General features: G+C 40.8%; 1 protein-coding gene across 1 annotated transcript in view; it reads left to right on the top strand.

Moving 5' to 3' along the window:
* EXT1 (exostosin glycosyltransferase 1) overlaps positions 1 to 14216 on the top strand; it is a 328802-nt gene that overhangs the window by 303012 nt on the left and 11574 nt on the right. The window contains exons 5-8 of the mRNA XM_010588467.3: positions 3337 to 3469; positions 6130 to 6248; positions 7372 to 7467; positions 11957 to 12046. Of these exons, the coding sequence (XP_010586769.1) occupies positions 3337 to 3469; positions 6130 to 6248; positions 7372 to 7467; positions 11957 to 12046 (438 nt within the window). The remainder of the gene's footprint in view (positions 1 to 3336; positions 3470 to 6129; positions 6249 to 7371; positions 7468 to 11956; positions 12047 to 14216) is intronic.

Here is a 14216-nt window from a genome sequence, read left to right as displayed (position 1 = left end):
TTGTTCATTTATTCCATTGTGCAGTACTCTTTCATACTTGAGATTCTTCTAGTATTTTCACCCTGAAATATCTTAATACTGCGTCTTGGAACTAAGGAGCTTTATAATCAGAGATAGGCTCTTTGGAGTTCAGTACTTTTGGTGCACATTGAGAAGTAAGGATGGGAGACGATGATAAAACATTGCAAAGATAGTGTGTTCCTTTATGGATTCCGTTATTGTCAGAACATTGCACAACATAGATCTCAGCCAGAGTCAGCGTGGGCAAAAGAAAAGATACATGCAATTGTAATAATAAATGAAAATATCCAATGGTTTGGAAGGCACGTTTTTGTAGAGTTTTATGAAATATGTGCCCTTTTCCTCTTTAGTTATCCAGCCATGCACATTCAAACCATGATGTTGCAGCTGCTGTATATAACAAAAGGTTAAAATCAATGAGATAATGGAAATAGAAGATTGCTTTGGCTTAGAGAGATGTGGCATATGGTGGCACTGTATGTGTTAGGCACACATTGCGTTGGTCAAAAGAACAAGTTGGGACCATGCAGAATGACAGCAACCTGTAACCAACAGTCCATTATTTGAAAAACAGATGGCACATAAAAAAGAAAAATGAGGAGACTGCCATTCTTCTCTTTGAATTCACATTGATAAGAAACATTATTGCTATTGAGAGTGCTATTTGGGGCCAAGAGAAAAAAATTCCTTACTGTGTGGGTGTATGTTGGTGTGTATGTGTGTGTTGATTCTATTTGTAGCCAAAGAAGTGTCCAACTTCTAAATGCGATATCCTCTTCTCCATCTGTGGCGGGTGAGCACCAAGTGAAATGAAAGGATTCTGGGAGCTGTTCAGTATAGCAATAGTGAGAGCTGGACATTATGAGAGGGGAAGAAGGACCTTTCTATTTGGTAAAATGAGACCCATACTCTTTCAGACTTTGGAGAAGGCAAGTTGGTATAAACCTTTTAGGAAGATATTTGGCAATACATATGTTGTTGTTGTATGCCATTGAGTCAATTCTGATTCATAGCCAACCTTATATGACAGGGTAGAATTGCTCCATAGGGTTTCCCAGACAGTAATAGGAATAGTCTTAAAAGTGTTCAAACTCTTTAACAAAGTCCTTTATCCTAAAGAATCAATCATAAATCTGGAAAAATTTTATTCATAAATGTGTTCATTATATTTATTACATAGAAAAATGTCTCATTGTTTGTCATTTAGAATACGTAAGCCATGAATACTATTAATAATATGAAACGATATTTATAGTATATAATATCTATGATATTATAGCTGTGTAAAAATAGAAAACCCTATGCCTAGAAAATGAACACAGGAGTGAGTTTTTTTAAAGGTAAAAAATCAGGTCACAAGTATAAAAGCTTAGGCAGCTATTTCTAAAAAACTCTGAGAAGTTGTTATAATTAATGTGATATTTTATTGTTTTGTTATAAATGTGGAAAGTGAGACATAAAAGTGGCAAATTGCTCAACTCAGGTTAAATTCAACATTTGACATTACTTTCATACCTGTGCTGATAACCTCCTGCCCAGATTCGTATGAAAAGAGTATAAAATGCTGATTGGTGTTTCAGAAGAATAATATATCTTATTATCGCATCCCTGAAATCTGAAAGTTAACAATATGGTGATACTGAACCATAATGATGGTCTATGACCACAGAAGCATACTGCCCAGAGACCCCAAGTGCATGATGACTCACTTTGTGACATCCCTGAGTTCCATGTCATTTGTATGTAGATCAGATTTATGATGCTGTCTATTGTCAATTTATCCTGTGTCTTGATATCCAGACTTATTTAAGCGAGTACATGCTGAAAGGTACATAAATTTGGAAAGCAAAATAAAAAAAAAAAAACAAAAGAGGATCTAAATAAAACACTGTAAAGGAAAATAGTGAATTTGGAAGGTACAAATAACAAAGACCTGGAATAAATGTGCAAAGTGAGTTGCTAGCCATGTAAAAACCATTCACAACTGTGACGATCTTCTCCTAATTAAGGCCAACATAGCATCATTTTAACACATCTCTGTTGTATCACCAACATTAAATATTTATATGTTAAGTTACTAAAATCTCCGCCAGATTTGAAACCTCTACCCAGCCATATAAAATTAGCAGTTTTGTTTTGGGGGAAAGATAAAATGCAGAAATCATTGAACTAAGATATTTGAGTTCTTCAAAATTTCCTTCTTGCCTCCTTCTCTCTCATTAAGAAATATAAACATGATAAGGTTTGCAAAGATAAATGTAGCCCATTTTATTACTTGTCTAGTCACCATGTGGGATGAGATGAGGATGTTAATAACCTTAGCAAATAATAAAACTCCATTTTAAATGGTCTGTACTTAAAATCATATTGCATTCAATGGGAGCCTAGAAAATGGTGATTTAGGTATTAAATCTCTTGAGACTTGGCAGGGTTTTTCTTTTTAAGTATTAAAAAAAATTGCTGAAAACATGAAATCCGTCTCAAGTTAATTATTTGCCAAATCATATCTTAATGAGTGGATGGTATAATTACAAGAGTTTGAAAGTCACAGAGAGAAGACTGTAAAGTGGACTAATCACATTCAACTGACAAATGATTTGGGATGGGAGAGTGTTTGACTCTAAATGTAGAATTTAATGATCTGCAAGGTCCCAAAGTCCAAAGAAACTAATGAACTAGCTTGGCTATTATTAGTCTTCACATGCCATGGTTCTTGTCCTGTTACGTAGAATGTTTTGAGTAATTGTTAACTCACTACTTTTTGAGATGAAACACAGTAAAACTTCAGGTAACCAGTACCCAAAGTAAGACAATTGACTCTGAAAGGAAAACGACATATGGCAAGCATAAATCAACCTCCTGAATCAAAGGAACAGATCAAAACCTCAACAGCTTCTAGAATTCGTCATGCCTTCAGTATGCTTTCAGCTTATTCTCCGCATGATCTTTGTTGACATTTCTGCATACTGAAAACTGACCATCCTGTATAGATCTACAAAATCATTGCTAGAGGCTCAACCATCAAGGAAAGACTAACGTTCCACATACTCTACTTGGAAACGAACGTGAATTCACTATTATAGAACTATAAGTTAGAACTTATGGCTAAACTGAATTAAATTAGGAAACATGATTAGCCATAATATATCTCTTTCTGTCTGCCACTTTTGTCCCCCAGACAGTGTGATAAGTTGAGATTTGGGGGTAGAGTCACTACTTCACGTGCCATCATCCCTCCAGTTTGGACTGAGCATGATCCTAACCAGACATCATCAGAGCCTCCTCCTCACCATGTGCTGTGTTTCTGTTTACCAGATTATTCAGGACAGAATATTCAAGCACATATCACGTAACAGTTTAATCTGGAACAAACATCCTGGAGGATTGTTCGTATTACCACAGTATTCATCTTATTTGGGAGATTTCCCTTACTACTATGCTAATTTAGGTAAGTGAATTCTTTCCAGGGAACTGTCCTTGTTTACCCCTAAGATATCATCCAGAACCAAAAGTCCCTTGAGTCTTCTATTCCTATGGTGGGGTCTTCCTAACATCCTGTATTGGGATTGCTTTCTAGAGCCCTGTCATAAATGGCATGCCCAGTTCAAGAACTGAAAATCCAGCATTGCAAAATGAAAAATCTCTTTCCCTATCTGAATGGCTATACTTTATATTTAGTCCAGTTATTTTATTTTTGATAAATGGACTCCCCAAAGTATGGAACATTTTGAACATGGAAATGGATTCACTCTAATATTCAGTCTCATCATATATAAAGTCAAATTAGAAGAGATCTTCTTTATTTTTCACAATTCCAATGTCTGTATCTCATACCAAAGGAAAACTGAATTAATAGGGGGGAAAGATAAATAACTACAACTGTATGACAAGGGACTAATTTATTACTTCATTCAACATTTATTACCATTCTCTTATGTGCTAGAAATAGAAAGCCAAGTCTGATACAATGCTACTCTCCAGCAGCTTTCAGTCTACTCATAATGGAGAAATTGGTTTGACAGAGGAATGAAGTCTATGAAAGACTGCTGTTATTGCCATAGATATTCAAGTATTTGTAGTCCCATTTGCTTTTTTCTTGGTAACATCTAAGACATTTCCCTTCACTCATAGTTCCAAATTTGAGAAACCCTGGGATAGCAACGCATCCTTCGAGTTGATGTGGCAAAAAACTTGATATTTTCCATCTAATACTGATGCATTCTTCATAATAGTCTTACTGTTTTTTTAAGATGTGCATGTTAGTTTGAAACTGATAAGGTGAAACAATGAAATTCATGGCTTGGAGTATCAACCTAAAAAGTGGCAGAAAAAAGAGAGCCCTTTAATCCAAACTAAACAAAGCATGTTATGGGGCCCTATCAAAATCAGTGATCTGTCTACCTTGGGTAATATACTTAGAATTTAGTAATTTTCATATTAAGGTCGTGGTCAATAAAATTTCTATGTATTTCTTAGAGAATATTCATACCATTTGGAGTTAACCTATTAGAAATGTATAAATGAGGTTTCTGAAATTATAGTAGAAATATCTAATACCAGTGACTTGTCCTCACTATTAAAATGGCGACTTCTCAATCATATTTATTCTTCTCAGCAAAACCTTGAATATGTTTTTTTTTTTTGGTTAGCATCTAATATACAATTAAGGTGCCAATTGGAGGTTATAATTTGCCTCACAAAATGTTTATATAATCCTTTAATATCTATAATCTGATTCTCACCTTTATCCCATCAATATCAAAGCTAAACTTGAATGTCCTTGCAGTCCCTTATCCACATTTAAGCTACTAAGATGCCAAATTAGTGGGTCTAAACTAATGAAGTTTTAAAAGGCTTTTTAACCTGTCTCTAATTTCTTAGTGAGTTCCTGTGGGAAAACTCACTGAGGCAAAGCCATCTCACTTTCATTTCCTTGATGGCGGTGGTTATTTTGCATACGTATGATACCTTTCAAGGAGCCCTGGTGGCCCAGTGGGTAAGCGCTTGGCTGCTAACTGAAGAAACATCAGAGGTTTGAACTCACCAGCCACTCCACGGGAGAAAGATGTGGCAGTCTGCTTCCTTATAGATTTCATCCTTAGAAATCCTATGAAGCAGTTCTACTCTGTCCGATAGAGTCGCTATGAGTTGGAATCGACTCAGTGGCACATGGCAAAGATGAGACTCTAATACCTTTCTACTTAGGGTTTCAAAGTACACAGTTGGCAGGAGTCTGCACCACATACCTTTTCTCTTAGCTATGTCACTGCTACACAAAGAAAATATTCTTGGGAGTGTGGAGGCTTGCTTTCCAAAGAATGAATGAATGAATGAAGCTGATGATGATGATGATAGCATTTTGAGCACTTACTATTTGCCAGGTCCAATTCTAAGTGTTTTGTAGGCATGGACTCATTTCATTCTCACAACCACCCCATAAGGTTGGTACTATTATTATTATCCCCACTGAAGAAATTGGGGCTCAGAGAGTTCAGTCATTTTCCCAAGGTCCCAATTGCCACTAAGTGGTAGAAATGGGAGTCGGACCTAGACAGCCTCTGGATGCTGTTTCTTTTACCTTCTGCACTTGCTAGTTATTATTTGGAATAGTATTAACCAGGAAAAAACCCTTTAATTACATAATTCAGAACTCGACACATGAATACCCTGGAAAAGGCAGCATGTTGATTTAACTCCATACTAATGTGTAAGGGACTAGAGAAGAAACTTTCTTGAGAGTGGTGGAGTGGTGTGTGTGTGTGTGTGTGTGTGTGTGTGTGTGTGTGTGTGTGTGTGTGTATTTAGACATCAGGCACCTTAAAAAGCAGGCGAGAGATCAAAGAAGCCTCACAAAGGGAAGAAAAGGATGTCAGAAGTAGAAGCTGGGAATGGACACTGAGCTGTAAATTATTGAGGTGTCTGGACTCTGGCAGTAGTTAACTAGAAGCTCTTCCCCTTGTTTTTGTTCTGTCAGGACATAAAAGGCCAAGGAAAAATATGCTAGAAGGGAACATTAGCTCCAGGGTGAGGCAATGGAGCAAGGAGGCGTAATTTTCTGAGGCTTATTTTGCAGGGCTTCATTAGGCTTCTCTCTTCTCTTTATTTCAGGTTTAAAGCCCCCCTCCAAATTCACTGCAGTCATCCATGCGGTGACCCCCCTGGTCTCTCAGTCCCAGCCAGTGTTGAAACTTCTCGTGGCTGCCGCCAAGTCCCAGTACTGTGCCCAGGTGAGTGAGGGATCCGCAGGAGCAGCACCTGACTTCCCTGACTTGGTGGTCTAGAGACTCTGCGTTCTCTGCTTGTTACACCCTATCCTTCCCGGGACTCATCTAATGCCACTCCTGTTACTCCCTTTTTGTTTATCATGTCCTCTTAAACCCTTTCCATCAACTGAGAGGTCCTTGGAAGTGAAATCTGCCAGGTGTGTTACACAGAGACCTTGGCACTGGTATAAAGTTAAAAATATACATAGACTTAACCTGCTCTTTTTAACCTGCTCTTTAAAGAATATAAGCATATTATTTTGTTTTTAAATGTCAAAGTGATAAAGTGGCATCAGAAGTGCCACTGGGAGGACCCCAAAAGCTAGCTTTCTTTCGAAGGAACAGACTTAACAAACTTGCTGGGAGGCAGCAACTTTTCTTTCACAGCAAACATGGCTAATTATAAAATTGGGAGCAGAAGATTCTATCTCTGGTAACCATCTTTTCCAAACCAGGACTGCTCCCACACTCTTAACACGGGTTTTTCTGATTTGTGAATTAGTTTATAGGAGGAGGTTTACAAACGAGGAGATAATGAAGTCATGGTGAAGTGCACAGTTTTGAACCAAATGCCTTTATTGGAAATAATAAAGTCATACAAAATCAGCAACCATTCTAGAGATTCCAGAGCATGAGCTTGTCCTACTCCTTTCTTGAATTCCTTTATTTCTCCTGCTTTGGTGGCTCATAGCAGATATTCTGATGTTCACTATACATTTTTATTTAATTTGTTCTGAGTCAGTTGTTTTTTCATCGTAAGACATGAAACTTTAGGAAACCACTCATTAAAGAACCAGGAACCCTGAAATTACTTCTTTTTCCTCAGCTTCCCCTACCCCCTTGACATAATTCTTTAGGTTACTCTTCTTGCCATCTCTCTCTAGTTGTTAAAATAAGAAACTTCTGAAGGTTGTGTGGGAGTGGACTTGCTTTCACTTTCTGGTTTGATGTCTGCCATTCTGCCTTGCTTGGATCTCCATCTTCTCTCTCTCTCTCTCTCTCTCTGTCAACAAGAAGAGCCTTGGGGTTGAAGGCCTGCATGAATCCAACCGTACCAAGCCATCTAACGATCCTCTGTCCCTTTCAGATCATAGTTCTATGGAATTGTGACAAACCCCTACCAGCCAAACACCGCTGGCCTGCCACTGCTGTGCCTGTCATCGTCATTGAAGGAGAAAGCAAGGTAGGACCCAAGGGGAAGAACCTAAATGTGGAAACACAATGGAATTTGGGGTGTTGGTCCTAGATGTTTTTCTCCTGACTATAGGAGCTGGTAGCCATGGACAACTTTTCCCGAAGCTGTATTTCTCTCTGAATTTGCTCAGCCTGTGGCTTTCAAATTCCTAATTCTAACTCTTTAAGAGCTTGTGACCTTATATATATTATTTAACCTCTCTGAGCCTCAGTTTGCTCATCTACAAAATGGAAATAATAATACATACCTCATAGGGGTGCTGTTAGGATTAAACGAATTCAGGGCCTGGTAGAAGTCAGTGTTCCCTAAATGATGAAGTTGAGGCTAATGATGATGGTGGTGATGCATGAGGTTTGCTTGGTTGATTAATCTGAATTAGTTGTGTCTTTCAGAATAGTGGTTCTTCCTCACATTTAGTTTAAAAAGGATATTTCCACCTTAGTTTTGTTTTGGTTTCTCCATCAAAGCTTCATGAGGACTTCCTGGCTGGCCCCAGTTTCCATCCTCCAGTCCATCTTGTGTAGAGTTAAATGATCTTCTTACCCCTTTCATGGCCCTTCAGGGACTCCATTTGCTAATGCCTTCAATCGGCATTCAAGGCCATGCAAACCTGGCCTGGCAAGGCTTCCCTCTCGCTCTCAGTTCTCTCCCCACAGACCTATCCTCGAACCAGATTGGATCACAAACAATTACCTGAATTGCACCATGTCCCTTCCTACCTCTAAGTTTTGTTGATCCCATTTACTCTAAGTCTTAGCCATCCCTCCTCAACCCTTTGTCTGTTTGTCAAAATTCCCATATTCTTTAAGCTCTTGTTCACATGCTACCTCCACCTTGGATCTTCTCCCACTATTCACAGCAAAAGATGAGCTCTTCTATCTCTTGCTTCTGCTTATTGCTTTCTCATAGGTCTTATCCATTATAAAGAAGTCAGTCGCTACTGAATGAAACTGGGAGCGGTGAAGCAATGTCATCTAAGAAAGGCCATGAGAGACTAGCTCACACTGAGTAAAACAACTTTGAGCCCAAGTCAGCTACCAGAATGGCAAAATAACAATTTATTTGGTTGAACCATTTGAAGTCACTACTAGACTCCCCCAAAATGGCATTTTCACATAGTTCAACCACAGGCAATGAGAAATGTAACTCACATAGACAACATGATAGTGAATTATTGATTCAATTCCAATTTATAAGCACTTGCTGTATGCCAGGAAACCCTGGTGGTGTAGTGGTTAAGAACTATAGTTGCTAACCAAAAGGTCAGCAGTTCGAATCTACCAGGCGCTCCTTGGAAACCCTATGGGCCAGTTCTGTTCTGTCCTATACGGTCACCATGAGTCAGAATTGACTCGACAACAACGAGCTTGGTTTTTGGGTTTACTGTGTGCCTGGCACTGTGCAACATTCTTGGGACACAGTGGGTATATGACAAATATAGTCACTGCATTCATGGGACTGGAGTCAAGCAACATCAGAGAGCTGCTTTGTAAACATTTAATGAGAAAAGGCAGGAGTTAGAATAATCACTTGCCCCATGGATTTACCCTTGTAAATCCAATTCATCATAGGCACGGTTTCATGAATGAGACAGACACACACAAAAATCTCTTATAAATCCTTATGTCCAGCTCTCCAGTAGAATACCCTGTCGTAGGGGCCACAGTGTTTCAACGCCTGAGTCACTGCCACAGTGCTTGAATGGAGGCTGTTAAGTTGGAGCTTTGGTATTTTTTTGTTTTTTATGCTTCTCTGTGATCAGATCTCCCTCTGGTAGATGTCCCTCTTTGAACATCTGTATCAGGATGTTCAAACATCCTGATAGCCCTTTAGACAACTTTACCAAAAACCAAACCCGTTGCCGTCAAGTCGATTCCGACTCATAACAACCTTATAGGACAGAGTATAAAGTCCTGGTAGTGCAATGGTTAAGAGCTCGGTTGCTAACCAATAGGTCAGCAGTTTGAATCCACCAGCCACTCCTTGGAAACTCTATAGGGCAGTGCTGCTCTATCCTATAGTGTCGCTGTGAGTTGGAATCAACTGCTGCATGGCAGATAAATTTCTTAAACTGCCAATGAAAACCCAGTTGGGGTTGCTTACATGCTAATCCATTCAACTTCTAGAAGGTAGCTGAGGCAAAATATCTGAAACTCTCTAGTCTTTACACTCAAATTTGAAAGTGGTTGGCGAAACTGGCTCAGAAAAAAGAAATAGGTCCTTTTAAAATCAGCTGTTGGGCAGATGATGGGGAAGAAGCCGTATTTCTTCCACATTCCCCATTTTAAAATCTCCATGTCTAGCCTTGAATTTAAAATTGATGTGTTTGCAGCTTTGGCTGCAAGATTCTGTTTTGAATGTATAGGTCTTGTCTCTGCAGTTTTCCCCCATAGGCTTAACAAGAGAAAGGTCAGGGCATTGCTAAGCTGGCAGCTAATGGTTTCCGCGTTAGTCACTGGACTTGTAAACAGTATCAGGAGAATTGCTTCAGGCTGAGATTTCTGAGCTGTGTGTTTATGGAGTTGCTGATCGCTTTGTATTGTATTTTACTTCAGAAATCTGAGAAAAGAAAAGTAAGAAAAAGAAAAACAACAGACTCAGTTGACAGATGTGTAGGAGCAGCCCCTGAAGTCATTTGTGCTGTAGACACATCCCTTTGAGCTCCCGGAGATGGGTTGTAGCGGCCACTTTCTATTTTTTAATGTCAGAAGCCTTCTAGTAGCTTCATAGGCGTGCAAACTGATTCTGAAATGACACCAATGGGTGAGCTGGATTCTTGATGTCAAGGCAGCTTGGGCTTCTTTTGAGGGTGCTTAGATGTGTGGAATGTGTTCCTTTGGCAGCCAGGCTTAGGTGCCCCCTTACCCCCTTTCCCTTTGTCTGCAGTCTTCAAATGCTTCATTCCTTGACCTTTGTGCCTTGGAAGTTGATGGCACATGGGTCTTTCCTGCTGAGTCTCCAAGTGTGAATCCAGAGAGGGTGTCATAACCATTAACATATAATCTTCAAGGTTATATTGCCAGATGTACCCCCGGTTCCCTTGTGAGGTCCTTTCCAACCCTGGGGCATAGTGGCCAAGGTGCTCCACAGAATCACACCATCTGGAATGAAATCCTGGATCCACCTTGCACAAGACACTTAACCTCTCTGTACCTTGGTTTCTTCACTTACAAAGTGGGGCTGTTGGAAAGATGAAATGAGATGATATCCATAAAGCACTTGGAACATTTCCTGGCACATAATAAATGTTCAGAAATGTTAGTTCTTCTTGTGGCTTGTCCAGCACAAAGTGTTAAGCTCTGACAGTCACAGGGCAGTTCCAGCTCCCTCCCCAGCTTCAATTTTTCCAACCGATCCTCTTGCGACCCTCCCATACACACACAGCTCACCATGTCCTAGCCCAGAATTGCCTAAACTTCATTCATATACCACCTTCACAATTTTTCTAAATTGATGGACCACATGTGATACTGTTTACCTAATTTTCTTTAAAGTAGCTTACTTTTTATTTTAATGAAATTATTTTCAAGTAACCTTATATTACTACCTTTTATTGGTTTAGCAACTATGTGTGTGTGTACATATATATATATATTTCTAATATATGCTAAACGATGCATAGCTAAAGGAATGTTTAATTGTCTACACACCTTCTACAATGATCTTGCCTTTCAGTGGTGTATGCCCCACACGTGGAGTCACTGCTCCATCCATCCACCCTTTTCTGGACCTCAGTATGCTGATTCTCTCCTCTGTATCTTTGTACCACTGAGCCCTCTGCCTTATGCACCATTTCTGCCCTATATGGAGAGAGTCCTATCCACAGAGGTCCTACTTCAGTGGCAGTTCTTCTGCAAAGTCTTCACCTGCTCTTCCAAGCAGCTGGTTGCTCCATTTTCTGAGTCCTCTGGCATTTTTCACATCAACCTAGGATTGGTCTTCTGCTTCGTGGTCTCCTCTGCAGACTGTGAATTCCCCATAAACAGGGAAGATATCTTCTTTATCTTGTTCCCCCTTTGACCAGCAAGGTTCTGGCACATATAAAAAATCAAAACAAAAATAGGAACCACTTGCCTTCTAGTAGATTCCAACTCATGGCAACCCCATGTGTGTCGGAGTAGAACTGTGCTCCATAGAGGTTTCAACAGCTGACTTTTCAGAAGTATATTACCAGGCATTTCTTCTGAGGCACCTCTGGGTGGACTCAAACTTACAACTTTTTGGTTAGCAGCTGAACCCATTGACCGTTTGCACCACCCAGGGACTCCTGGCACATAGTGGGTACTCAATAATTGTTGAACAAATGAATCTACAATGGAAAATGGTAGTATTTTGATGTTGAGGGGAAACGCGGTGAGCATTCTTTATGAAGGTGAGGGAGATGAGGGAATTTTCCTGAAAGCAAGTCTCAAATTTTACTTTTCTTTTTCCTTCCTCCCACCCCGCTGCCCCCACCGACTTTCTACTTACCCTCCAGGTTATGAGCAGCCGTTTCCTGCCCTATGACAACATAGTCACTGATGCCATTCTCAGCCTGGATGAGGACACCGTGCTGTCTACTACGGAGGTAAGAGCCCTTGTCTGAGGAATGGGTGGGTAGGCTTTTCAGTAGTTGCCCCAAGCCCCCAGGCAACAACACTTCTCTTGCTCTTCTTGCCTTGGCTAAGTGGAAAACATTTTTCAGAATTTCCTGTGGAGTAGGTTTTAGTCAACCCATCTTCTGTTAGCATCTTGCCACCACCTGGCCCCGTGACGAGGGCATTTTCTCCTTTGTTTTCTCAGCTAATTAGCTCCTCATTTGCATGGCTGTATCTCACCTCTCCCCTCCTGCCTGCCCTCCTGTTTTGTTGTTAACAGAGCAGCTGTGGGCAGGTGTGCCAGAACCAAGGTGGGGGCAGGGTACCTGCTTCGCACTGTCTTTGCACCATGCTGTCCACAGAAGACAGGCCCATTTTTCCCCAGTTACCCTCATAATGCCTGTGTTGTGAGGGCACGTGTGGCCTCTGTTACAGAACCACTCTTCTTGGCTCTCAAAGCAGCTTTTTGGTCTTGGTTTACGTGCTCATTTTCTTTCACCCACACAAGAGCAAACGGTTTCACTTTAAGGCTGAGAGGGAGATCCCTGTAATTTCAGATGTCCAAGTATTTGTGCCAAAAATAAGATTGCACAAAGAGTGTATGAGGAGGGGAGAGTGGAGAGGAAAGATAGATATGGCAGAAAACCCAATTTTTATAACTCGAATGAGTATTGATCTCTAAAACCTAACTTTAAACCATAGAAGGGACCAGAGACAGTTCTATAAAAATGTAGTATATCAGAAATACATTATTAATGGGAGCTGCTGAGCAGCTTGGAGACTTAGCTTCTTATGCCTTTTCCCCTCCCTTTCTTTTTTTTTTTTTATTCACAGCCATTTCCTTTCAATTTCAGCATCAGCATTTACCAGTATGCAGTTTTCTAGAAGCCAGTCTGATGCTAATGGCTGGGGTCCCACATAGCCAGGACTCAGTGTTGACCTAGGCTAGGAGTCTCCGTGGCTCTTTCTTGAAATTCCATGGATGCTTCCAGTTTCCATCAAATGGAGTTGAGCAGATATTACATTCAAGGGCAACCTAAATAAGCACAGGACAAAATGCCCTGGGCCTCACCTTGGTAGAATGCTTTTTCTGTAGCCAAAGCACTATAAATACTTGGTGAATGAATGATTGGGGCAATGCATGCAGGGGAAATTAAAGCATGAAGACCCAGCCAATTGTGCCATGTGCATGTCAGCAGGGGAAAGATGCCGGGGGAGAAGATACACTTAATGTTCAAAGGGAAAAATGGCTATGGAATACAGGGTATGCAACACGCCAGCGTGCATTTTTCTGCTGCTTCCTGCAGGGAAAGTGGGTATCCCAGGAGCACATTCAGTCAACAAGTATTTATTGAGGGATTTCTTTGTCCTGGTCTCCATGCCAGGTGCTTTGGTTACATAGTTCCTGTCTGTATCCATCAGAGTCCTAGCAGGAAACAGAATTCAAATCAAGTGACTTGGGATTACTGATGAAGATGTGAGTGGAGTTAAAGGGACCCATTAGAGATGGTGAGGCACCTGGAGACTAGCAAGAGCAGAAAGCAGTTCCCACCCCTAAGCCTGAAGGAGCAGGGCAAGGATATCCAAAAACCAAACCCAGTGCCATCGAGTCAATTCCGACTCATAACGACCCTGTAAGACAGAGTAGAATTGCCCCATAGAGTTTCCAAGGAGCGCCTGGCAGATTTGAACTGCCACCCCTTTGGTTAGCAGCCGTAGCACTTAACCACTAGCAAGGATATAGTATTTGCAAAATCCCCGAGGGCTGGAACTGGGAAGGAGAGGCCGCCCTACAAGATCATGGAAGAGCCCTGGTGCCAGAGTAGGGAGGAAGAAGAAATACTCTGACCTCTTTCTCTGCCCCACCTCCAATTTCCAGCTGGTGACTCCCCTTGGTCTCACCCAGCTAGACACCAGCAAGAAAGACCTGGTGGTGTAGCCCATAGGGTTCCAACCTCCAAGGGCACAGAGCAGGACAGGAAGAGTGGAAAGTGAACTTGGAAGGCCAAGAGAAACAAAGCAACACATAGGCCGTGTCTACAGCACACACCTAAATCAGTATCCAATGAATGACCTAAGGTATCGACTCATCTTACATCATCTCCTGGCACAAGACAGTCTCACTCAAGAATTTGTTTTTTCCTGTGCCATGGTGAAATA

This window comes from Loxodonta africana, chromosome 14, assembly GCF_030014295.1.
Source record: "Loxodonta africana isolate mLoxAfr1 chromosome 14, mLoxAfr1.hap2, whole genome shotgun sequence".
NCBI classification, from domain to species: Eukaryota; Metazoa; Chordata; class Mammalia; order Proboscidea; family Elephantidae; genus Loxodonta; species Loxodonta africana.
This window is presented reverse-complemented; position numbering and strand designations above follow the sequence as displayed.